The sequence below is a fragment of the Oncorhynchus keta genome, chromosome 11, assembly GCF_023373465.1.
Source record: "Oncorhynchus keta strain PuntledgeMale-10-30-2019 chromosome 11, Oket_V2, whole genome shotgun sequence".
Classification (NCBI taxonomy): Eukaryota; Metazoa; Chordata; class Actinopteri; order Salmoniformes; family Salmonidae; genus Oncorhynchus; species Oncorhynchus keta.
In genome coordinates, this window is record NC_068431.1 from 38,913,947 (window position 1) to 38,941,503 (window position 27,557).

Below are 27,557 nucleotides of genomic sequence, written 5' to 3' on the forward strand. Positions count from 1 at the left end.
AGAGTGCAATGTGGCAAATGAGTTGTGGGAGAGGATTGGTTGTGTCGTGAAATGAGAACAATATTAGCTGCATTTGCAGATTTCTTTTCAATTTGTTGCTGCGAAAAAGCTACCCGGTATTGGAAGAAAAATCGTAGCGTATGGTTGGTTAGAAGGAGGGGCAAGATTTGGTAGTTGACTGAACAGCCTTGGCCCCGCGTTCGACTCAATGGAGAAACAGCTGCATTTGAATTTGTTAGCCTCCAGACCTCCCGTGCCAGGAGGTTTGCAGTCTGGGTCTAAAATGAGAATGGGGTGAGTTCATAGTCAGTACAGTAGTTGGGGTGCTTGGCGAGGTTTTCTCTGATAGTTGTGACTAAGCACTGCAACTGGAGAATGCATAGCTAACTAACATGAGCCAACAACAGTCTCTTTCTATTTTTAACTGTGGCAAAGCTAGCTAGCCTAAGTTCACAACATTGCTAGCAAGCTAAATGGGTAACGTTAGCAAGCTAAATGGGTAACGTTAGCATGCTAAATGGGTAACGTTAGCAAGCTAGCTAAAGTAACCGTTCAATCTATCTGACAGTTGACATTTGGTACTGAAACTAGTGAGGCGTTTCAATTATAGTATCTTGTCGTGAACAATGCTCTTATTCACTTGTTGTTCCATTCAAGTGCGACAGACAGCTGGTTTTGACAGGTCAGAAGGCTGTCATCATCAGTAACTTGAGTCCAGTGACCGTTCTGAAAGCAGTTGCTAAGCTTTCTAGCTACGACTCTTTTATGGGTTGTGCTGCCTCCATATTCATCACTTTTGTTATTTGAGTGTGTACTACTGGGCTTGAACGAGAGGATAATGTAGGAATGACTATTTTAAACAAACAGTGTAATCTTCGTGTTTCTTGTACTCCACCTGAGACAGACCTGGACGGAAGAGAGACTTCTCCCCTCTGTCCTGGAGTCAATACTTTGAAATGATGGAAGATGTTGAAGTGGAAAACGATAACGGCAAAGATATATCCTTTACTGCGGAGACCATAAGCTTGCTACTGTACTTCTACACATTGAATAGAACCATGAATAATGCATCTTATTTTTGAAAAATAATACAAAGCCTTTCATACAGTGTGTAAATCCTGATCCAGTGCATCATGAGCATATAATGTGGCACTGGACAACGTGACCGGGAAGATTTTAATTTACCGGCCATTTGAGACATTTAAATTGTAAGACAATTTATGCTTGAACTGAAAATGTGGTCGGAGACTCCATATGGAGGATGTGTTAATTGCTGAGTACTGCATCACCATGCGCTGCCCACATTTTGTAACAATGCAGTGGGCTCCATATAGCTCTGCATTGACATGATTGGTTGACAGTAGGTGGGGGCAGGAGGTCCTGGAAGCACAAACTCACTTCCTTGACAACAGCTCTGCACTTCTCTTCGAAGTGCAAGAGGTATGAATGCCCTGCCTTCTGCAGTGGCTGTAAATGCTGCACGGCCAATACAGACTGCAGATTGACCATGCAGTGCCTTTAAGAACCCATTAGGGCATCCACCCATGGTGCTCAGAATGACATGCATCACATTTAGATTATGTTAATGTGTTAATGTGTAACTCCTGTGATGAAGCAGCCAATAAAACTTCATTTTCAAGCAATTGCCAAAATGCAATTTGTGGGAAAACAACATTCTAAACAGCAAACTTATAGCGGTTCCATATGTTAGAAACTTAGAATAGAGGGTTAATCTTAAGATACAACAACTAGGATGGGTTACTATTATGACTAGTACAGTATGGTGCCTTTGGCTTCTCGACATCAATAGAAAGTTGAGATGAAAACCAATAGAACAGGAGAGAAATGGCATAGCGGTGGATCCAATACTAAAGTAAATGGAAATATTACGGAATCGATAATCATTAACTTATAAAAAGAAAAATAGCTGTGAATTGTTTTAAATCATAAACTCGTAGACCTATGCCTATTTGGGGGTGCCCGCAATTTTGACAGCGCCGGTGCCAATAGTCCCAGGTGATTATTTAGTTGCTGCTGTCAGTGAACAGTATCTTAAATATTTGTGAAGATAATGTGCCTTGAACAGTGGTAATTTTGGCATGTAAATCTTGGTGGGGCAAATTCCTTTAACATTTTTTTATTTTTTATTTTTTATATACTTATGCATGCCAGCAAAGCCACTAAACAATAAATTAATTTCACTATAAAGGTGACAAACGGTGCCCACAAACTGTTAGGGCCTATGTAAAGCTGTCCCAATAGCCGAGCTTTCTTTTCAGCACCATGGCGTGATTTCTCACCACTGCTACACCTGGCTTTCAGCAGAGCCTTGTCTGGCAGCGAAACAGTTCATTTAGCCTCATTTACTGCCTTTAAAATAAAAAAAACAGCTGATATAGATGACTTGCTTAATTTCTACTTACAATTGAGATGTACAAACTAAGGCATAAGGGAATGATGAGGAGATAAGAGGCCATCTGTAATTTTGATTAGGACATTGATGAGTGAGCTAAGACGGGCGTAGTCAATATAACTATTTTTTTTCGGGACTTTTGAAATGTACAGCGACAGAATTCAGAACATGGGCCATTCTTAGTTTTCTCCCTGTACACCAAGTCAGAACCGTGGTATAAATAACGGGGTTGGGTCGTATAAGCAGACAATGAAAGCTTTCAATATTTGATGATACCATTTCTCTAAAACATGCTATAGGCTACATGTGCACCACCAAGTCAGAATAGTAGGCTAAATTCTGAGGGGGAAAGGGACTAAATTATTAGGGTGAGGCACATGGGCTACTAACAGCTTACTACACAACATACACTTAGTATTACTTTCCTAGCTACAGTATACGTATCTCCTTGGCATATCAATAATGCAGCAGCATACAAGACCTTTTTGGATTCATCATTGTGCTGCACTCACTTGAACAGGAAGTTGGTGCAGTGCTCCATCTTTTGGGCAAATTTTGTCATGAAACATTGTCATCAAAGTTTTGCATTCTGTATTTGTGGTGCTCAAGACAACTGGGAAGTTGGAAAAAAACTAGAGGCCTGAGTTCATGACTTGGAATTCTGAGTTGGATCACCGTTCAAAACGTATTTTCCCCAGTTGGAGCTAGTTTTTTTTCCAGAGTTCCCAGTTGTCTTGAACTCACTGAAGTCTGAAATTACCCAGTTCTGAGTTTCCCATTGTTTTGAATGTGGCAGAAGTCATGCTAGATTGACAGCATAACCAATCTATTCAACCTTTTCTGGTTCATAGTGTTGCATGTGAATGTTAATCCTTAAAGCTTGAAAAAGACACCCTTAAACTGAGACTTGGACCACACTCCCTCCACCGAATAGCAGGCAGGGGACGCAAAATAGTGATTGCTTTGCAACGCTTGCAGTTAGCCACTGATTCCTTCCAAACCACTCATTGTTGAATTTGCGATTTCCAACTTGTTGTTTAATGTTTGTCCGATGAGCACCGATACGTTTTATCTAAATTTATGTCAAGGTTGAAAATGATTTGCCAGTAGATTGTTGACATGATTCATGAAGACTGGTTGCCTGCTAAAATTTTGAAAGTATGATATAGACAGTCCAATCAAAGCTACGGTAGATGCAGTGCATCTTCACGTTGTCCACATTTTTGTTACGTTATAGCTTTTTACTTAGGTATTTGGCAGCGATTACAGCCTCTAGTCTTCTTGGGTATGATGCTACAAGCTTGGCACATCTGTATTTGGGGAGTTTCTCCATTAGTTTTTTCTGCAGATCCTCTCAAGCTCTGTCAGGCTGGATGGGGAGCGTTGCTGCACAGCTATTTTCAGGTGTCTCCAGAGATGTTAGATCAGGTTCAACTCCGTGCTCTGGCTGGTCCACTCAAGGACATTCAGAGACTTGTCCCGAAGCCACTCCTGCATTGTCTTGGCTGTGTGCTTAGGGTCGTTGTCCTGTTGGAAGGTGAACCTTCGCCCCAGTCTGAGGTCCTGAGCCCTCTGGAGCAGGTTTTCATCATGGATCTCTCAGTACTCAGTTCTGGTGTGGCTTCTGTCTGTCCACTCTCGTCACCACTCTGATTGGTGGAGCGCTTTAGAGATACGCTGCAGAAATAGGCTGCTTTGAAGCAAGCTAAGACATGCCGCATATGAAGTAAAACATTCAGGTTTCAAACAATGAACTAGTTGTTTTTTTTCAAAATGCATACTGCTTCCAGTTCACATTGTAAAGTAGTGGGTGATGCGCTGATAGCCTGTTGCCTGCAGTTTAATGGTGCTTCAATTACCAATAAAAATGGTAGCTTTTTTTTATTATGCACTGAAACTGTTCTTAACAGGCAATTGCTTTTACAATTTTTATTCAATTTATGGGCTATGGAGAAGCAAAATAAATATCCATTTAAAATTGGTTCTGTATGTTGTGCACAAACTCAGCAAAAAAAAGAAATGTCCCTTTTTCAGAACCTTGTCTTTCAAAGATAATTAGTAAAAATCCAAATAACTTCAAAGCTCTTCATTGTAAAGGGTTTAAACACTGATTTCCATGCATGTTCAATGAACAATAAACAATTAATAAACATGCACTTGTGGAACGGTCGTTAAGACACTAGCAGTTTACAGACGGTAGGCAATTAATGTCACAGTTATGAAAACTTAGGACACTAAAGAGGCCTTTCTACTGGCTCTGAAAAACACAAAGAAAGATGCTCAAGGTCCCTGCTCATGTGCAGGAACGTGCCTTAGGCATGCTGCAAGGAGACATGAGGACTGTAGATGTGGCCACGGCAATAAATTGCAATGTCCGTACTGTGAGACGCCAAAAACAGCGTTACAGGATGGACAGCTGAATGTCCTCTCCGTGGCAGACCATGTGTAATAATGCCTGCACAGGATCGGTACATCCGATCATCACACCTGTGGGACCGGTACAACAACAACTGTTGTGACATTTCTGTAATTAATCAAATTAATTAAGCAAGTACCAATCAAAAGTTTGGACACCTTCTCATTCCAGGATTTCTTTATTTTTACTATTTTTCTACTGCTAGGTTCTTATTTTTCAGAGTAAATGACTCACGGACACTAGAGAAGCTTAACCAAGTTTAATACTTCCCAAAGGTTCTGTACAGCTGTGTTCAGACAGCAAAACATTTCTCACCATCACAGTTATATACATCCCACTTAAGACACTCCTCCTTCCCTCCAATCCTTACATCTTTTGGTTCAACAGGAAAAGGGTAACAGGATACCAAACCCTTATTACTCCCTTAAGGGGATCTGACCTCACCTCCTGACCTTACCTAATCCACAGATGTCAATCTGTCTTTCCTGTATCAACGCAGTGCTCTCCTCCCTTCCCCCAACACATTCCAACGCCATCTGGCTTTCTACAGAAAACCATTAACTTCTGACCTAAAACCCAGTCGTCTCTTTCACTCCTAATATTCTATACTTCTTCTCTATCATTTATTTAATATCTCAATGTTCAAAATGTTGAATCCAACACTACATTGTAGAATAATAGTGAAGACATCACAACTATGAAATAACACACATGGAATCAGTTAAGAACAAATTCTTATTTACAGGGACAGCCTACTCCATACTCCCCATCGGGGAATTGAACCCCGGTCTCCCGCTTGCCCGCATTCTCTATTTCAGCCATTATTGAGGGTACTTGAGGTCACCGGGAAAGTATGGACATGGCCTGCTCTCCCTTATGTAAGGAATTAGGCACTTTCCCATGTTTACTACAGTATGTATTAGAGGTTGACCGATTTATGATTTTTCAACGCCGATACCGATTATTGGAGGACCCAGCAAAAAAAACAATACAGATTTAATTGGCCAATTTTTTTATATATATATATTTGTAATAATGACAATTACAACAATACTGAATGAACAATGAACACTTATTTTAACTTAATATAATACATCAATAAAAATCAATTTAGTCTCAAATAATGAAACATGTTCAATTTGGTTTAAATAATGCAAAAACAAAGTGTTGGAGAAGAAAGTAAAAGTGCAATATGTGCCATGTAAGAAAGCTAACGTTTAAGTTCCTTGCTCAGAACATGAGAACATATGTAAGCTGGTGGTTCCTTTTAACATGAGTCTTGAATATTCCCAGGTAAGAAGTTTTAGGTTGTCGTTATTAAAGGACTTTCTCTCTATACCATTTATATTTCATATACCTTTGACTATTGGATGTTCTAATAGGTACTTTAGTATTGCCAGCCTAATCTCTGGAGTTGATAGGCTTGAAGTCATAAACACTGAACATTGGGACGAGCTGCTGGCAAACGCGGGGATGTGCTGTTTGAATGAATGCTTACGAGCCTGCTGCTGCCTACCACCGCTCAGTCAGACTGCGCTATCAAATCCTAGACTTAATTATAATATAATAAACACACAGAAATACAAGCATTAGTTTACAGATTTGACCATATTAATGACCTATCATTTAGAAAACAAAACGTTTATTCTTTCAGTAAAATACGGAACTGTTCCGTATTTTATCTAACGGGTGGCATCCATAAGTCTAAATATTGCTGTTACATAACATATGAGGTTATGTCATAATTATGCAAAATTCTGGCAAATTAGTTCGCAACGAGTCAGATGGCCCAAACTGTTGCATATACCCTGACTCTGCATGCAATGAACGCAAGAGAAGTGACACAATTTGCCTAGTTAATATTGCATGCTAACATGAATTTCTTTTAAGTAAATATGCAGGTTTAAAAAAAAATATATACTTCTGTGTATTGATTTTAAGAAAGGTATGCTTGCCTACGGAGCTGTGAGGGGAACGGCACCTCAGTACCTCCAGGCTCTGATCAGGCCCTACACCCAAACAAGGGCACTGCGTTCATCCACCTCTGGCCTGCTCGCCTCCCTACCACTGAGGAAGTACAGTTCCCGCTCAGCCCAGTCAAAACTGTTCGCTGCTCTGGCCCCCCAATGGTGGAACAAACTCCCTCACGACGCCAGGACAGCGGAGTCAATCACCACCTTCCGGAGACACCTGAAACCCCACCTCTTCAAGGAATACCTAGGATAGGGTAAGTAATCCTTCTCACCCCCCCCTAAAAAGATTTAGATGCACTATTGTAAAGTGGCTGTTCCACTGGATGTCATAAGGTGAATGCACCAATTTGTAAGTCGCTCTGGATAAGAGCGTCTGCTAAATGACGTAAATGTAAATGTATGTATGTTTATGTTTAGGTACATTCGTGCAACGATTGTGCTTTTTTCGCAAATGCGCTTTTGTTAAATCATCCCCCTTTTGCATTACATTTACATTTTACATTTAAGTCATTTAGCAGACTCTCTTATCCAGAGCGACTTACAAATTGGTGCATTCACCGTATGACCTCCAGTGGAACAGTCACTTTACAATAGTGCATCTAAATCTTAAAGGGGGGGGGTGAGAAGGATTACTTATCCTATCCTAGGTATTCCTTAAAGAGGTGGGGTTTCAGGTGTCTCCGGAAGGTGGTGATTGACTCCGCTGTCCTGGCGTCGTGAGGGAGTTTGTTCCACCATTGGGGGGCCAGAGCAGCGAACAGTTTAGACTGGGCTGAGCGGGAACTGTACTTCCTCAGTGGTAGGGAGGCGAGCAGGCCAGAGGTGGATGAACGCAGTGCCCTTGTTTGGGTGTAGGGCCTGATCAGAGCCTGGAGGTACTGAGGTGCCGTTCCCCTCACAGCTCCGTAGGCAAGCACCATGGTCTTGTAGCGGATGCGAGCTTCAACTGGAAGCCAGTGGAGAGAGCAGAGGAGCGGGGTGACGTGAGAGAACTTGGGAAGGTTGAACACCAGACGGGCTGCGGCGTTCTGGATGAGTTGTAGGGGTTTAATGGCACAGGCAAGGAGCCCAGCCAACAGCGAGTTGCAGTAATCCAGACGGGAGATGACAAGTGCCTGGATTAGGACCTGCGCCGCTTCCTGTGTGAGGCAGGGTCGTACTCTGCGGATGTTGTAGAGCATGAACCTACAGGAACGGGCCACCGCCTTGATGTTAGTTGAGAACGACAGGGTGTTGTCCAGGATCACGCCAAGGTACTTAGCGCTCTGGGAGGAGGACACAATGGAGTTGTCAACCGTGATGGCGAGATCATGGAACGGGCAGTCCTTCCCGGGAGGAAGAGCAGCTCCGTCTTGCCGAGGTTCAGCTTGAGGTGGTGATCCGTCATCCACACTGATATGTCTGCCAGACATGCAGAGATGCGATTCGCCACCTGGTCATCAGAAGGGGGAAAGGAGAAGATTAATTGTGTGTCGTCTGCATAGCAATGATAGGAGAGACCATGTGAGGTTATGACAGAGCCAAGTGACTTGGTGTATAGCGAGAATAGGAGAGGGCCTAGAACAGAGCCCTGGGGGACACCAGTGGTGAGAGCGCGTGGTGAGGAGACAGATTCTCGCCACGCCACCTGGTAGGAGCGACCTGTCAGGTAGGACGCAATCCAAGCGTGGGCCGCGCCGGAGATGCCCAACTCGGAGAGGGTGGAGAGGAGGATCTGATGGTTCACAGTATCGAAGGCAGCCGATAGGTCTAGAAGGATGAGAGCAGAGGAGAGAGAGTTCGCTTTAGCGGTGCGGAGCGCCTCCGTGATACAGAGAAGAGCAGTCTCAGTTGAATGACTAGTCTTGAAACCTGACTGATTTGGATCAAGAAGGTCATTCTGAGAGAGATAGCGGGAGAGCTGGCCAAGGACGGCACGTTCAAGAGTTTTGGAGAGAAAAGAAAGAAGGGATACTGGTCTGTAGTTGTTGACATCGGAGGGATCGAGTGTAGGTTTTTTCAGAAGGGGTGCAACTCTCGCTCTCTTGAAGACGGAAGGGACGTAGCCAGCGGTCAGGGATGAGTTGATGAGCGAGGTGAGGTAAGGGAGAAGGTCTCCGGAAATGGTCTGGAGAAGAGAGGGATAGGGTCAAGCGGGCAGGTTGTTGGGCGGCCGGCCGTCACAAGAAGCGAGATTTCATCTGGAGAGAGAGGGGAGAAAGAGGTCAGAGCACAGGGTAGGGCAGTGTGAGCAGAACCAGCGGTGTCGTTTGACTTAGCAAACGAGGATCGGATGTCGTCGACATTCTTTTCAAAATGGTTGACGAAGTCATCTGCAGAGAGGGAGGAGGGGGGAGGAGGATTCAGGAGGGAGGAGAAGGTGGCAAAGAGCTTCCTAGGGTTAGAGGCAGAAGCTTGGAATTTAGAGTGGTAGAAAGTGGCTTTAGAAGCAGAGACAGAAGAGGAAAATGTAGAGAGGAGGGAGCGAAAGGATGCCAGGTCCGCAGGGAGGCGAGTTTTCCTCCATTTCCGCTCGGCTGCCCGGAGCCCTGTTCTGTGAGCTCGCAATGAGTCGTCGAGCCACGGAGCGGGGGGGGAGGACCGAGCCGGCCTGGAGGATAGGGGGCATAGAGAGTCAAAGGATGCAGAAAGGGAGGAGAGGAGGGTTGAGGATGCAGAATCAGGAGATAGGTTGGAGAAGGTTTGAGCAGAGGGAAGAGATGATAGGATGGAAGAGGAGAGAGTAGCGGGGGAGAGAGAGCGAAGGTTGGGACGGCGCGATACCATCCGAGTAGGGGCAGTGTGGGAAGTGTTGGATGAGAGCGAGAGGGAAAAGGATACAAGGTAGTGGTCGGAGACTTGGAGGGGAGTTGCAATGAGGTTAGTGGAAGAACAGCATCTAGTAAAGATGAGGTCGAGCGTATTGCCTGCCTTGTGAGTAGGGGGGGAAGGTGAGAGGGTGAGGTCAAAAGAGGAGAGGAGTGGAAAGAAGGAGGCAGAGAGGAATGAGTCAAAGGTAGACGTGGGGAGGTTAAAGTTGCCCAGAACTGTGAGAGGTGAGCCGTCCTCAGGAAAGGAGCTTATCAAGGCATCAAGCTCATTGATGAACTCTCCGAGGGAACCTGGAGGGCGATAAATGATAAGGCGAAGTTGGCTGTCTTTGTTAGGAAGAAATGGTCTTCACACAGTTCGCAACGAGCTAGGCGGCCCAAACTGCTGCATACCCTGACTCTGTTGCACAGAACGCAAGAGAAGTGACACAATTTCCCTAGTTAAAGGAAATTCTTGTTAGCAGTCAATATTAACTAAATATGCAGGTTTAAAATGATATACTTGTGTATTGATTTTAAGAAAGGTGTAGATGTTTATGGTTAGGTACACATTGATGCAACGACAGGGCTTTTTTCGCGAATGCTCTTGTTAAATCACCCATTTGGCGAAGTAGGCTGTGATTCAATGATAAATTAACAGGCACCACATTGATTATATGCAACGCAGGATAAACTAGTAATATCATCAACCATGTGTAGTTAACAAGTGATTGTTAAGATTGTTTTTTTATAAGTTAGTTTAATGCTAACTAGCACCTTATATTGGCTCCTTGCAGCACTCGCATAAAAGGTAGTCAGCCTGCCATGCAGTCTCCTCGTGGAGTGCAATGTAATCGGCCATAATCTGTGTAAAAAAATGTTGATTACCGATTGTTATGAAAACTTGAAATCGGCCCTAATTAATCGGTTGGCCTCTAGTATGCATTGTATGTCGGCTATGTTAACTTGTCAGATAGCAACAACAACTGCCCGAGTTACAACAGGAACGCACAATCCCTCCATCAGTGCTCAGACTGTCCGCAATAGGCTGAGAGAGGCTGAACTGAGGGCTTGTAGGCCTGTTGTAAGGCAGGTCCTCACCAGACATCACCGGCACAACGTTGCCTATGGGCACACAACCACCGTCGCTGGACCCAGACAGGATTGGCAAAAAGTGCTCTTCACTAACAAGTCGTGGTTTTGTCTCACCAGGGGTGATAGTCAGATTCACGTTTATCGTCAAAGGAATGAGTGTTACTACTCTGGAGAGGGATCAATTTGGAGGTGGAGGTTCCGTCATGGTCTGGGGCAGTGTATCACAGCATCCTCAGACTGAGCTTGTTGTCATTGCAGGCAATCTCAACGCAACGGGCAAATCTGGTGCAGTCCATGAGGAGGAGATGCACTGCAGTACTCAATGCAGCTGGTGTCCACACCAGATACTGACTGTTACTTCAGATTGTGACCCCCCTCCTTTATTCAGGGACACATTATTCAATTTCTGTTTGTCACATGTCTTTGGCACTTGTTCCGTTTGTCTCAGTTGTTGGATCTTATGTTCATTCAAATATTTACTCATGTTAAGTTTGCTGAAAATAAACGCAGTTGACAGTGTGAGGACTGTCTTTTTTACTTTAGTTGTGATAGTTGTTGGATAAATAAGATACATGATGACTCGAGGCTGAATTCCACAAAGTTGTGGAAATTATCCTATAGACCGATAAGCATGAGGGTCTACTGTATTTCCATCAATTGGTATTTCCATCAATGAATATAAAGTATTGTTTTGCCATAGGATTTTTCTTCTCCTGGCAAGTTTTATGGGTTTTAACAGAAGCCCTGATGTGTCTAGACTCTGTATTCCTTGACTACTCTGCACACGTTCAGAATCTATAGCAGTGGCCAGCATGGTCCTGTGCTTCTACTGCTCCATGGAGGAGGCCACTCTGCTCTCTCCTGGGCCGTGTTCACTGTGAGTAATACTATCAAATACCAGATAGAGCACCCATCCTGTTTTATGTACACACACTACAGTGGTTCCTCCTTTAAATGTTGCAACATTACGCTGCGGGACTTGGAGGTAATTTGTGATGTAGTACGGTACCCTGTGTCACCACGTCATTGCTCCAGACCAGCACAAGGGGGAGTTAGTTCTGATTCTGCTTTTGGGTCCTACTGTGTCTCTGACAATGAATGGGTGACATAAATTGAAAAAAAAAAAAACAATAAATTGCGGCTGTCAGTGAAACTGAATTGTGTGTATTGTAGGCTATGTTTACTTGTCAGACTGCACAGTAGCCTAATAAACATGCAGGTGGCTTATATTTTCAAAATGCTTTATTATCTAAATTTAAAACATATTGTACTGTATTTCTTCATCAGCATCTTTATATTGTCATTAATAAAATAATGATAGAAATACTCTTTCAAAATGCAGATGTTGATTTTAGTTATTGATCCATAATGAATTACTATGGGAATAAATATCACTGAAATACAGAAATATTGGAACAAGGTTGTCTAATGAAGGCATAGAAATTGTTGCTTACTGGAAAATACTCTTTCAAACACACATGGTCACGTTGTACAGCATCATTATGGCTATTAGCAGAGCTATATTTTGGCCTTTATAAATATTATTTTGGCCTTTTATTCAGATTACAATTGCTCACTGTCTTTCTTTTGAAAATGACAATCTCCAAAATATCATTTATATATATTTATATATAATGTGTGTATGCGCCTTCCTGCTGTGGACGTCTATTTCAGCACTGTTTTGCGCTGCTCTGAGACAAGCATGGAGAAGCTAAAATGTTCAATTATATTTTTAAGATATGTGTTGACAGAATATAAGCAAGTGATGTATGCTAAATAATCAAGTTAGGTTTCTCCTGAAATAAATGTATTCTAAATGGCAAACTGGCTTTATTTACAAATTAGTGAGAATGTTTCACCCCATGTTCAAGAATTGCCTTTTTAATATAATAATAATAATTTTTCTCACTCACTCTAGGTTAAATGAAAACGAAATCTCCAAAATATCTTTACTTTTTAGACGAGCAATTTTTAAAAATGAATTAATTTAGAATTATATAAAAGCCCCTTAGATATTCTCACAGATGCTAACAGAAAATGCCCCTTAGATATCAATGTAAAATCCTCTAAATGTAATTATTAGCGGAGAGTCACGTCATTGAAAAACATATTTTTAGATTTACCATATGCCTGCCATAGGCGAAATGAGTATTGCTTACACTACAATTAGGGTGTGGAAATTTTATGCCCCTTAGATATTAATTTAGAATCCTCCAATCCTCTTATGCTGTAGCCTACTACCGACCGTCACGTTGAACAGCACAATATTTTTCCAAAATTTTCCATTCCATTCTAATGGAAACCCTGAGGGTTTCGTCTTTCTCGGAATATAAACACCATAATATGAATCTAATTAATTAAGCCACATTTCTTAATCAATCCCATATACTATGTTATTACAAAAAAGGTTTTCAATTATCTAGTAATGCCAATATGGGAGACTATTAAATGCTTCTCAAAGTTGCACTGGTGGTCAAACTAGCACTAACTTGTAATAACTTAAAATGGCTGACAATTAAATAACATGCCATAGAATGCTGCAGCAGCCTGCAAGGTGTGCTGCAGTATCATGCAACTTTTTAAAGGAGGAACCACTGTACCATCACAACATGTCTTGCATTTAAGGTTGTGTTAAGTGACTGTTGAATATGGAGCAGGATGTTTGTGAACCTGCCTTATAGCACAGATTGACACTGCATTCAGGCCAGAGTTAACAGTTTACACAGAGTTGGTTTGTGTTTTCAGGAGGTGATATACAGCAGAATTAACTGCAGGGTGGTGGCTATGGACCTCAGGGCCCATGGTGAGTGGCTAACTCTTCCTCATGATAACACACATTTCATCTGGTTACCTCACATTCAATTGTCTCAATAGTATTTTTTTTTTTGGTATATATTTTTTTTAAATACAATTTTCTGTCCCACACAGGTGACACCAAAGTAAAGAATTCTGACGATCTCTCAGCGGAAACAATGGCCAAGTAAGTTGTCAGGAATATTTTGGCTACTAACATTTACAGATAAAATTACCCACACGCTCTGTCATTCAGAGATGAGTGTTCTGCAGGGCGAGTGATGAGGGAGGTATTGTGTTGTTGAGATGGTATGGGAGGGAACAGGACAGGACAGGAGGTAGTGGTGTAGGTGTACTGCAGGGGGGTGAAGAGAACCTGCTGGAGAGAGAGGACTGAGTCAGATGAACCATCTGCTGCTGCCTCCCACTGTTTGATGCAAGGAGAAAACAGGCTTGCTGCATCCCCAACATAGTGTTTATATCAACAAAGTGCCAGTGGGAAGAAACTGACGTCTCTGCTCTGGAAACTAAGGGACAGAGATTCCTATATTGTCCATATTCTGTTGTCTGGTTGTTTGAGGAGCTGGTTAAGGCTGGTTTGTATGAGTGAGATCGATCTTACCAGGTTGATGCTGGTGTTGTCTCCACCAGGGACATTGGTAAAGTGGTTGAGGCACTCTATGGAGAAAACCCGCCTCCGATCATGATGATTGGACACAGCATGGGTGGAGCTATAGCAGTTCATACCGCTGCAGCCAACCACGTGCCGTCGTTACTTGGCCTTTGTGTCATTGACGTTGTGGAAGGTGAGTATAGTACTTGTGTTGTTTTTTTTGTCCCATGATCGGGACTTTTGATGATCAAACAAGCAGCAATTGGGGAGCTGAAAAAAGAGAATTGATTAATTCATTGTTTTATATGCTTCTAGTAAAATGATATGACACAGCTAGGCGTATTCATCAATTTATTGATTGACTGATTAGTTAATCATATTTGTGTTATTTATTCAGGCACTGCAATGGATGCCTTGAACAGTATGCAGAATTTCCTCAGGAGTCGACCAAAGACCTTTAAGTCTGTGGAGAATGCCATTGAGTGGAGGTGAGATGCTGTCTATATAAAAATACTCAAATGCTTTACTAATAGAGCATAATCCAAGTAATGTGTTCTCTGAACTTGTCCATCCCCTATCAGTGTGAAGAGTGGACAGATCCGAAACGTTGAGTCAGCCCGGGTGTCCATGGGAGGCCAGGTGAAAAAGTAAGTCTGGACTTTCAGATGTGACTGTTCAGGACCTGTAACTAAATAAGTCTTTACCTCTTCCATAGATGTGAGGAACCCCTTAACAGTCCAGGTGTTTCCAAAAGCATTGGTGAAGTCATCATTGAAGAGGAGGAGGAGGAGGAGGAAGGAGAATCCAATCACAAGAGAAAGAAGGAGGACGACCAAGAGGTCATGGCTGAGCTGATTAGTGGGAAATGTTGTTGTTTTAAAAAGAAACTACATTTTATACCTACAGTGCATTTGGAAAGTATTCAGACCCCTTGACTTTTTCCACATTTTGTTACGTTGCAGCCTTATTCTAAAATTGATTAAACCATTTCCCCCCCACTCAATCTACACACTGACCCACAATAACAAAGCAAAACTGGTTTTTAGAAATCTTTACAAATTTATATAAAAAATTTGAGAGAACACACACGGTCTCATCTTCCTGCCATCTTGGAAGCTAAGTAAAATGCCATCCTGTGTAGATAACCAAGGTGGCTTATGGGAAGGTTAGAAGTGACTGACTAAGCAATCTTGGTATCAGCTATAGGAAAACTGCATAGTCTGTGAAGGCTAGACTCTCCGCCTAACAGTCCATCAAGACTTGTGGGCTGACGGTCTCATTATTGCAATAATTAATCGATATTAAAAAAAGATTATTGTTTGAAGAAATGACCAAGACCAAGTCTCTCTCAGTACTGAATTTCCATGACTGTCTTCTTGGATATGATGCTACAAGCTTGGCACAGCTGTATTTGGGGAGTTTCTCCTATTTTCTGCAGATCCTCTCAAGCACCGTCAGATTGGATGGGGCGCTTCGCTGCACAGCTATTTTCAGGTCTCTCCAGAGATGTTCGATCGGGTTCCAGTTCAGGCTCTGGTTGGGCCACTCAAGGACATGCAGAGACTTATCCCGAAGCCACTTCTGCATGGTATTGGCTGTGTGCTATGGGTCATTGTCCTGTTGGAAGGTGAACCTTCACCCCAGTCTGAGGTCCTGAGCACTCTGGAGCAGGTTTCATCAAGGATCTCTCAGTACTTTCCCCCGATCCTGACTAGTCTCCCAGTCCCTGCTGCTGAAAAATGTCCCCACAGAATGATGCTGCCGCCACCATGCTTCACCGTATGAATGGTGCCAGGTTTACTCCAGACGTGACGCTTGTAATTCAGGCCAAAGAGTTCAATCTTGGTTTCATCAGACCAGATAATCTTCTTTCTCATGGTCTGAGAGTCCTTTTAGGTGCCTTTTGGCAAATTCCAAGCAGGCTGTCATGTGCCTTTTACTGAGGAGTAGCTTCTGTCTGGCCACTCTACCATAAAGGTCTGATTGGTAGAGTGCTGCTGAGATGGTTGTCCTTCTTGAAGGTTCTCCCACAATTCCTTCGACCTCATCGCTTGGTTTTTGCTCTGACATGCACTGTTAACTGTAGGATCTTAAATGGACAGGTGTGTGCCTTTCCAAATCATGTCCAATCAATTAATTTATCACATGTGGACTCCAATCAAGTTGTAGAAACATCTCAAGGATGATAAAATGGAAACCGGATGCTCCTGAGCTCAATTTTGAGTCTCATAGCAAATGGTCTGATTATTTATTGTAAATAAGGTATTTCTGTTTTTAAAATTTTGAATGCTAACGTTTCTAAATGTTGTTTTGCTTTGTCATTATTGGGTATTGTGTGTAGATTGATGGGAAAAGGTTTTATTTAATACATTTAGAATAGGGCTGTAACGCAACAATGTGGGGAAAGGGTCTGAATACTTTCCGAATGTACTGTATTTATTCAGGTGGGTTTGTATGCACGAGTCTTCTTAGGCATTAGTGGCTGGGCCATTCCACAAATGCGGTGCATGTCGAGAAGTGTAACTTGTTTCTTTAGACATTTTTTTAATTTTATGAATGGTTTTACCATATTAAAATGAGAGTTCAGTTCACGTTACAGGGGTGACCATAAAATGAGGGACAAATTAATAACTAATCAGATGAAATAAATAAGAAATTAATCGAAAGCCGCAAAATAACTAGGGCTTTTCAATTCTGGTTCAAATCTTCCTGGAAGTGAGTGTTGATGGAGAGATGTCAAAATACTGAATTTTGGCCCCTTAGCGAGCCTTTATTTATACTGAACAAAAAATGTATACAGATGTAAAGTGTTGGTTTAATGAGTTAAAAAAGATCCCCGAAATTTTCCATGAGCACAAAAATCTTATTTCACCAATGTTGTGCATACATTTGTTTACATCCCTGTTAGTGAGCATTTCTCGTTTGCCAAGATAATCCATCCACCTGACAGGTATGGCATATCAAGAAGCTGATTAAACAGCATTATCATTACACAGATGCACCTTGTGCTGGGGTGAAAAAAATATATAAAAGGCCATTTTCTTCTTGGAACAACCCAGTTGATGTATACATCTGGGTGCATATGTCATATTGGGGAAGTGTATTACATTTCCCACCTTTACACAGTCTGTTGTAGTGTGTACAGTGTCGTCTGGGTTAAGGCTTTGCTGGGGTAGGCCGTCATTGTAAATAAGAATTTGATCTTAACTGACTTGCCTAGTTAAATAAACTGTCTCTTGGCCTTCTTTAGGTGAAGGAGAGCCTCTATACCTGGCAGATTGATCTGTCAAAGACAGAGAAGTACTGGGAGGGCTGGTTCAGTGGATTGTCTGCCCTCTTCCTCTCCTGCCCTGTGCCAAAACTGCTTCTGCTCGCTGGTGAGTCCCTTAGTTAAGTCAGTTTTAATCCACATGACTTTAAATTGTTTTCAATATAATTAAAATACCTTTTTGTCTTTGACATTGGACTAGAGCACACATGGTTGATATAACATTTCCCTCTTTACAGGTGTGGACAGGCTTGATAAAGATCTCACAATTGGACAGATGCAAGGTGAGGACGGCCTCAGATTAATGTGTGTTAGGTTGGTTGGTTGTTTACAATTATGGCACCGATAGTGACCGTGAAATCCCACTGTAGATCTTCCCCCACCCACTCCTTGTTGGTTTACTGTCACATCCTTTAAATCCAATAGAAGTGTGTTGCACATGAAGATTTGTGTTCTGTTTGTGTTCAGGGAAGTTCCAGATGCAGGTGCTCCCTCAGTGTGGCCATGCTGTCCATGAGGACGCCCCTGAAAAAGTGAGTGGGTTTTAACCGTCTGGATATGAAGGTATGAGGCTAAACAACTGCTTGGTGCATGTGCAGGCAGGTTACTAGAAACGCATGTCGATTTTGGACGTTTGAAAAGAGAATGTCGATATATGCTGTCCTCGGCGCTCACCCCAAAAATGAAAAACTACGGCAGAGCTCTGGGCTGGAACACACGACGCTCAGATCCAGAGCACGCTGCTTAGATCACTGTGCCCGGCAGTTCACAATTGTCTAGCAAGCAGGGAGAGTACTTGATGATACTAAATTAAAGCCCTTTTTTAAAACATATATTTTTAATATAAACATTTTATTCTTTCCCCAAACCATAGCCCTAACCTTGACCACTTGGTATGAATGCCTAAACTTAACCCATTGAGTTGTTTCTGTTTTAACCCTGTGTCTATGTAGCCTCACTACTTTTATAGCCTGTCTTTTTACTGTTTTATTTCTTTACTTACCTATTGTTCCCCGAATACATTTTTTGCACTATTGGTTAGAGCCTGTAAGTAAGCATTTCACTGTATGGTCTACTACACCTGTTGTATTATTCGGCGCACGTGACAAATAAACTTTCATTTGAACCACGTGGAATTAATGGTTAAATGTACATTCATCCAAATCCTGACATGAAACTATGACTTCAAGTTGGCATGTCTTTGTTTCCCATTTTGTTGCGATAGTCAAGGTCCAGGGTAAGTAATATTGCACACAAAATACTATTCTCAATTAGGTCTGGACGATATGGCCAAAATATCATGTTATTTAAAAAATAAAAAATACGGTATTTTATGTTTTTGATTAATAGAAGTTCTAAATTTGCTTTGAGTTGTGCGTGACCCTAGGGTGGCAAGACATACAATCCAAATGATTTCAATGGGTCTTTCTCCATTTGTTTTATACGCCAGGTCGCAGTAAATGAGAACTTGTTCTCAACTAGCCTACCTGGTTAAATAAAGGTGAAATAATATATATATATATTTTTTTTAAATACTGTTCAATTCAACTTCAACCTAAAATAATTTCCTGCACTCATTTGAGATCATTTCCACACTGCCATGATATGGGCAAAAATACTAGGCTTTATTTTTAACCAAATGTTGCGATTTAGATCAAAAACACTTGGGTGAACTTTTGGAATCATGGAAATAGAATATTTATTATAATTATATAGTTAGAATATAATTAATAGTGGGCACTTTGAGTACAGTGTTTGACATGACAACGAATGAAAATGCTATGGATGAGTTATTGTGACAGGGTAGGAACCAAAGTTATGTTCAGTGTTTCCTCAGGGACCCTACAATCTTTGGCTACATTAAATATTTATTCATACATCCAACATATTCATGCTTTGCCTATTAAGAAGATACTGTTGCACAAACAACATGCTGATTTAGGCCTCCACCAGTACTGGTATCAGGCTGTATTAGCTAGCTACGTTTGCTCTGACTCAGTACTTTTATTAGCTCGTTTATTTTTAATTGAATATCCGAAACATACAATGTACTTGCAGTGAAGCCGCTCAACAACTACATCATACCAGTCATCCAACAGACTCCCATTCAGAGCAACACACAAAAGCATCCAGGGTCAATTCCCAGCTCAAGGGCATGTTGACAGATCTCCCACCAGGCCAAAAAATGCCCCCCGAATGGTTGAGCTGTTCCTCAACCATTCGATACCCCTCCCACAGTCATACCCCTAATAATAATAATAATAATAATAATAATAATAATAATAATAATAATAATAATTCCATTCCCCACCCCCATGAACCCCCCAATGCACCAACATCCAAGCGAATGAACTAAAGAGAAAAAAGTAAGACAGAAGAAAACAGCAAACAGCATTTGATTTTATTTTAACAAAGGACATCAAGGACAACTCAAATCATAACAGCAATGCTAACTGTATATGTTTGTGTGCATGTCTGGCACTATTACATGTACGGTATGTGTGTGTTCTATTTGTTTATTGGAATGAGAGTGTGTATATGCATGTGTACAAACACCTGCACGGCATCAGCCTCAGGCAAACCGGCATTAGTTGTTAAAACACTGCCCATCAGTGTCATTCAAACATACTTTTTATTATGTTTATTTAGACTTTTTTACATGTTTTACTTTGACAATCATGTCTCCCGCACAGCAACTCCACTCCCGCTTGTCTCCAATTCCACATCCCAACCCTCAGCTTCCCTCAGCCCATCCCATCTATCTCTGCTGGTCACCCTCAGCCCATCCCATCTATCTCTGCTGGTCACCCTCAGCCCATCCCATCTATCTCTGCTGGCCACCCTCAGCCCATCCCATCTATATCTGCTGGCCACCCTCAGCCCATCCCATCTATATCTGCTGGCCACCCTCAGCCCATCCCATCTATATCTGCTGGTCACCCTCAGCCCATCCCATCTATCTCTGCTGGTCACCCTCAGCCCATCCCATCTATCTCTGCTGGCCACCCTCAGCCCATCCCATCTATCTCTGCTGGCCACCCTCAGCCCATCCCATCTATCTCTGCTGGTCACCCTCAGCCCATCCCATCTATCTCTGCTGGCCACCCTCAGCCCATCCCATCTATCACTGCTGGCCACCCTCTTCGGATTTCTACGCAACACATATCTTTCAACTATGCTGTGATGTTTAACGTACAATTTCAATCTATCTAATCGAATAGAATCCACAGATTGCGAGTTGAAGATAAATATTTTTGCTAAGAGTATTAGTAATGGACTTGCCCACTTTCTCCAGATCTCCTAACAATACTATTTCTTGGGTCAATTTTAGATCAATGCTATGCATTTTCAGCCATTCCTGAGACCAGAAACTGGCTACCTGAGGGCAATACCAAAATAAATGGTCTATTGATGCTGTATCCTGAAAACAAAATCTGCAGAGCTTCAATGATTTTATGCCCCAAATATTTTGTTGGTGTCAAGAAGTCTATATAATAATTTTAGCTGAAAAGCACAAAGTCTTGAATTTGCATAGTTTTATATGTCAACTCATACACCCTGTACCATGGAATCGGTACATCAAAAATCTCTCCCCAACTAATTTGCAATCTGTATGGCACAGTTGTCAACATCCTGGTCCTCAAATGAAGCTGGTATACTTTCCTATTTATATTATTTTTATTCCTCCGCCAGTTATGATCCTTTATATTGGGCAGACAGACCAGTCCCATTCCTCCTCCCGCTGCCACCCACCTCCTCCATTTTTGGGGTAATGCTTTAATCAATTGGTTGTACTCTTGGATTGAGCAAACCTTCCTGTACAATTCTCATAACTCCATGAAGGACAAAACTCTACCATTCCAATTTACAATATCATTTAAGAACAAAATACCCTTTTCAAACATCTTTCCCATAAATACAGGTATTTTATCAACCAGCACATGTCTATTTTTACTAGTTTTCTATCTTTTGTGATATGAATACCAAGTATGTCTACTTCACCATCAGCCCATTTTATTGGTAAATTGCTGGGTAATGTAAAAGTTGTATTTTTTAAGATTTAATACATAATATTGTACACTTACCATAATTAGGTTTTAGTCCAGAGAGTACAGAAAAGTTATCTAGATCTTCAGTGAGACATTTGCAGGGATCTAGCTTCCAGACTTAATCTAAAACTTGAGTCATCGGCATACGTGGACACCTTTGTTTTTAATCCTTGGATTTCTAATCCTGTAATGTTGTTATTAGACCTGATTTTTTTAATAGCTAGCATTTTGATGGCCATAACAAATAGATATGGTGACAGCGGACCCCCTGTTTAACGCCACTTGACAATTCAAAACTCTCTGAGAAGTAGCTGTTATTTACTATTTTACACCTGGGGTTGCCTTACATTATGTTTACCCATTTTATAAGAGAATTACCCAAATTGAAAAAATCCAGGCTTTTATAAATAAAATCCAGTCTTAATTTATCAAATGCCTTTTCAAAATCCGCTATAAATACCAGGCCTGGCTTTCATGATGTTCTATTATTTCTAGTAGTTGTCCATGTAAAAAACCTGTCTGATCACGATGAACAATACCTGGTAAAACCCTTTTTAAATTCTGAGTGCTATGCATTTCGCTAGTATTTTTGCATCACAACATTGAAGTGTAAGGGGCCTCCAGTTTTTTAGATAGACCGGATCTTTATATTTGCCATCTGGGTCTGAGCCATCTTGTTATAGTAAAAGAGAACTCAGACCTTCCTGCTGAGTACCTGACAGACTGCCATTTCTATAGGAGTAGTTTAAAACAATCTAACAATGGGGCTTTTAGTATATCAAAAAAGGCTTGATATACCTCTACCAGTATGCCATCAAGCCCTGGGGTTTTTCCAGACTGAAAGGATTTAATAGCCTCAATTAAGTACTGGAAATAATTCCTTACTATAATCTTCATTCAGTGGGAGAGGATGAGACAGAAAGCAGAACATCTGCCTAAAATAATTAGCTTCCTCTTTTAAAATATTATTCGGAGAATCATAGATGACTATGTATTCAGTAACGAGTTTCTGCATATTCTTTTTGCTAGCGTTCCTGTATTGAAGATTCAGGAAGAATTTTGTGCATTTGTCAGATCTTTTGCTTTATTTTTGTAATCGATTACATTAGATTGTACTTGAAAAAGTTCAAGTTATTTTTGTTTTTCCTCTAACTTATTTTGTATCTCTGTAGTTTTTATTTATATCTACCTGTACTATTAGTGCATGGATTTACCTTGTTAGTCTTGTCTCTTTAGCCAGAAACTGCTTTTTTATTATTGATGAATATTGAATTGAATGACTTTTAAAGGTAACTCAAACAATAAGGGTATTTGCTGAACCTATATTATACTGGAAAAATTCAGTTAAAATTATTTTGTCTTAGTTATAAAGAAGTTATCCTCCAGTAAACTTTAAATTAAATTTCCAATATCCCCGTGGAAAATCTATAAGAGTTATGTGAATGCCAATTAGATGATGATCCGATCACATTCTGTCTCCTATCAAAACTTTGAAGCAAGAGAGAAAGAGACAGTAGTCAAAATGACTAGCTTGATTAAGTCTCCTTGGTCTATCTCACTAGGTCTGGGTTTTTTAGTCTCCAAATATCCACTATTTCTAATGTGTCCATAATATTTGTGTTTTTCTTAAGGGCACGGTGATAGTTTGTGGAGTGATTACCTTTACGGTCCATTGAGGTACTTAATACTGTTTTATAAACTCAGCAATTAAAGAAACGTGCTCTCACTGTCAACTGCGTTTATTTTCAGCAAGCTTAACATGTGTAAATATTTGTATGAACATAACAAGATTCAACAACTGAGACATAAAATGAACAAGTTCCACAGACATGTGACTAATGCAAATGGAATAATGTGTCCCTGAACAAAGGGGGGGGGGGGAAATCAAAAGTAACAGTATCTGGTGTGGCCACCAGCACTGCAGTACTTAATGCAGCATCTCCTCCTCATGGACTGCACTAAATTTGCCAGTTCTTGCTGTGAGATGTTACCCCACTCTTCCACCAAGGCACCTGCAAGTTCCTGGACATTTCTGGGGGGAATGGCCCTAGCCCTCACCCTCTGATCCAACAAGTCCCAGACGTGCTCAATGGGATTGAGATCCGGGTTCTTCGCTGGCCATGGCAGAACACTGACATTCTTGTTTTGCACGAAATCGCGCACAGAACGAGCAGTATGGCTGGTGGCATTGTCATGCTGGAGGGTCATGTCAGGATGAGCCTGCAGGAAGGGTACCACTTGAGGGAGGAGGATGTCTTCCCTGTAATGCATAGCGTTGAGATTGCCTGCAATGACAACAATCTCAGTCCAATGATGGTGTGACACACCGCCCCAGACCATATCGGACCCTCCACCTCCCAATTGATCCCGCTCCAGGGTACATGCCTCGGTGTGACGCTCATTCCTTCGATGATAAACGTGAATCTGACCATCACCCCTGGTGAGACAAAACCCGCGACTCATCAGTGAAGAGCCCTTTTTTCCAGTCCTGTCTGGTCCAGCGACGCTGGGTTTGTGCCTATAGGCGACATTGTTGCCGGTGATGTCTGGTGAGGACCTGCCTTACAACAGGCCTACAAGCCCTCATTTCAGCCTTTTATGGACAGTCTGAGCACAGATGGAGGGATTGTGCGTTCCTGGTGTAACTCGGGCAGTTGTTGTTGCCATCCTGTACCTGTCCCGCAGGTGTGATGTTCGGATCGGATGTACCAATCCTGTGCAGGTGTTGTTACACGTGGTCTGCCGCTGCGAGGACGATCAGCTGTCCGTCCTGTCTCCCTGTAGCGTTGTCTTAGGCATCTCACAGTACGGACATTGCAATTTATTGCCCTGGCCACATCTGCAGTCCTCATGCCTCCTTGCAGCATGCCTAAGGTACGTTCATGTAGATGAGCAGGTACCGTGGACATCTTTCCTTTTGTGTTTTTCAGAGTCAGTAGAAAGGCCTCTTTTAGTGTCCTAAATTTTCATAACTGTGACCTTAGTTGCCTACCGTCTGTAAGCTGTTAGTGTCTTAACAACAGTTCCAAAGGTGCATGTTCATTCATTGATTATGGTTCATTGAACAAGCATTGGAAACTGTGTTTAGACCCTTTAAATGAAGATCTGAAGTTATTTGGATTTATTTGGATTTTTACGAAGTATCTTTGAAAGACAGGGTCCTGAAAAAAGTTTCTTTTTTGCTGAGTTTAGTCTCCTACCTTAGCCAGCTAACTAGCGATTATCAGTAGTGGCTAACATGTTTTAGCTTAACTTAATAAGAAAATACACACTAGCTGTTTGCAGATTTAAGAATCAAAAACTAATATTGTAATTATAGAACACTTGTGGATTTATATTAACATCAAACAGCATCATTGTCATCAACATTGTTGCATGTGCTGCTTTGAGCATGCAGCTTGAACTAAAGTGTCTCATGGTCAAGCAACAACATGCGTTCCTTGAGTGACAGGATGGGACTAGGTCTGTGTGGAAAGGGGCATGGAGAGAGGGAGCGGAGAGGGGTGATTCAAGTAGCGGAGTAAACTGTACAAATGGACGTTACACACGGCGTATCACATTTAACAAATAAAACATTCAAATACCGTTATAGAAGGCAATGTAAAAACCCAAACCGGTCCGTGCATAAATACTGGTGTATAAAGTTATATACGGTATACCGCCCAACCTTATTCTCAATGTCTGGGAAGTAAAGTCTGCGAACTAAACCCACATTGCTTTTGTTTCCCCAGGTAGCAGACGCTCTGGCCTCGTTCATGGTCCGTCACAAGTTCACTGAACTCAAGGAGGGTTTCCTGTGGTAAGACTCATTTAACTCGAATAGAAACATATCACACATTTGTTTACAATATTGTTTATTACTTTTAAGTCTGCTTGTTCAATAGTCAATGTACAATCTCATTGCTAAGACCTGCACAAACATGTATCGCTTCTCTGAACTGTTAAAATCACATGATTTATGGCCTGGGTGGTCTAGCAGTTAGGACTGCTGCCTACAACACATGCTTGCCAGTGTCGGCGGGGGTACAAATCTGTCCCACTGCCTTTGTGACTCTATCTCTCTCCTCTGTCAAATAAAAAACAAAACCCTCAATGTATATATATATGTACATTAAAAGATCAACTCATAAATTATGGACGTCATTCAATATAAAGTTTTGTAACGATTAACGATACACCAATATTGGTAGTTACTGTATAAGGTCTGTTTTGACATAGGTAATTATTTTCGATATCTAATGGGATGCTAACTGGTACAGGAAAACCAAAATGCATGTGTTTTTATGCTTTCATGTTCTTGTTTTTTTGTTGTCAAATTGTAACAGCTAATGGGAATGGGATCCAAATAAATAGTAAACTACATAGAAAAGTCCCAGTTTTGCCCTGGACCCAAACAGCACTTATGGAGGAGTTTCCTGGAGCCTCATGGACACCATCTTCTGCAAATTTCTCCCAACTGGAAGAAAATAGATCGGGATAAATTAAATCAACTTGAGCACTGTACAACTGCAAAATTCTCAGCACTTTGGTTCTTACATTTAAATTATCTTTTAAAAATGAATTATTACTTTGCGAAATGTACATGTAGATCTTTTGCCAATATGACTTTTTGTTTTTTAAGAATGCAGGGATTTGGTTTCACCCATCCCAATCAACCTTTTTTTTCCTTTTCCTGTGATGGCTTGCATGTTTCTTGTTCAATGTTGGGTAACTCCATGTTGTGCTATGTGTTTAATAACATTGTTGGATTTTAAGAATGATGATTAAAAATACATTAGGACAATTTCTACAGATCTTTTCATTTCTGTCTGTTGCATGTCTGGTTTATGCACTGTTTACTTCCATGGTGAACAGAGGCACCCATTAGGGACTATTCTGCCAGTGTACCAGACTGACGATGGGCTCCCAATTGTCTTAACTTACCCGGTCAGTTATCTGGCTTGAAGGAACATGAAGAAAAATAGTGCCAGGTTTTCTTCTATTGTATCATCACAGCAGCCTTGACCTTTCTAGTTCTGCAAGTTAAGTAGTGTAGGAACAGGGGTCGTACGGCATCATCCCTCAGCCCGTAGATGAGTGGGCTCAGACATCTTGGCAGGATGATGAGGAAGAGGAAGTTTAAGTATCGCAGGTCAATAAAGATGGTAGTACTGCCTACACTGGCCAGTGCACTTTCTATGGGTGCGTACAGAAAAGAGGAGAGCGACAGGCCCAGCTGAACCAGGTGCAGCAGCACTGTCTTGTGGGCCTTACTGGCTTTCATTTTGTCAGAAGATGCAGACCTGGCTGTGACAATTATGGCAATGTATGTGTAAATGATAATGAGAGATACAGCTACAAAGCAAAAAGCATTGAACCCCTGAAACACTTGCATCTGCCACAACGCAATGAATAACTTCTGCCGTGTGCAAAATATCGGGGTAACAAAAAAGCCGGGATCTTTTACTGTAGAATAAAGCATATCAATTATAAGATTTATGAATATGACAAGCCAGATGACAGCAATGGCAATGCCAGATCTTTTGGGTGTGGCTATGTCACTATGCCGTAGAGGGAAGCAGATGGCTGCATAGCGTTCTAGAGACATCAACGCCAGGTTAAGTGGGGCAACACGGGACATGCCACTGCCAAACATGACAAACAGTCCACAGACAACCTTTACCAATCGTAGATAAACCAATGCAAACACATACATAAGGCAGCTGACCAGCAACTGCATGGAGTCATTTAATAGCAAATGTGTGAAGAGAATGTAGCGGGGAATTTCCATAAAAGTAATTCTGCTACTCATAGCAAAAATCATCACGCAATCTATGTAGATAAAAAATACAGCCATCAGGATTGCCACTGCCACTTTAACCATAGTCCTCTCATTCATCTCAAATACGATCATCTGTTCATATATAAAAAAAGTCTCCTGAAAGGTTTCATTGGTTTCTGCCATACTGAGTGCCTTTGAAAAGAAAGAAGAGATTGAGAGGAGAACTTATTAGAACATCATTATTACAAGAAACGAAATGTTTATCTGATTAACATTACTCAAAATCTGTAAAAAATATAAAAATATCAGAGATGACAGTTCTAACAAGTCCATAGATCTGTACACCGAAATCTGAAATACAAACCTTTGTGATTGGTAGGACTGAGG

General features: G+C 41.5%; 2 protein-coding genes across 2 annotated transcripts; one reads left to right on the forward strand and one right to left on the reverse strand.

The window, feature by feature from the left end:
* On the forward strand, positions 1-26,194 carry LOC118390224 (protein phosphatase methylesterase 1-like). Its single transcript, XM_035780573.2, has 14 exons — positions 1-294; positions 905-998; positions 11,471-11,563; positions 13,432-13,489; positions 13,615-13,666; positions 14,131-14,285; positions 14,490-14,580; positions 14,674-14,739; positions 14,808-14,931; positions 17,343-17,469; positions 17,600-17,644; positions 17,829-17,893; positions 25,141-25,208; positions 25,735-26,194. The coding sequence occupies exons 1-14, from the start codon at positions 209-211 to the stop codon at positions 25,736-25,738; spliced, it is 1,128 nt and encodes a 375-aa protein (XP_035636466.1). The 5' UTR covers positions 1-208; the 3' UTR covers positions 25,739-26,194.
* LOC118390226 (odorant receptor 131-2-like) lies at positions 25,752-27,557 on the reverse strand. The gene is made up of 3 exons (XM_035780574.1): positions 27,535-27,557; positions 26,333-27,362; positions 25,752-25,865 (listed from the first exon to the last, which is right to left on the reverse strand). The coding sequence occupies exon 2, from the start codon at positions 27,351-27,353 to the stop codon at positions 26,388-26,390; it is 966 nt and encodes a 321-aa protein (XP_035636467.1). The 5' UTR covers positions 27,354-27,362; positions 27,535-27,557; the 3' UTR covers positions 25,752-25,865; positions 26,333-26,387.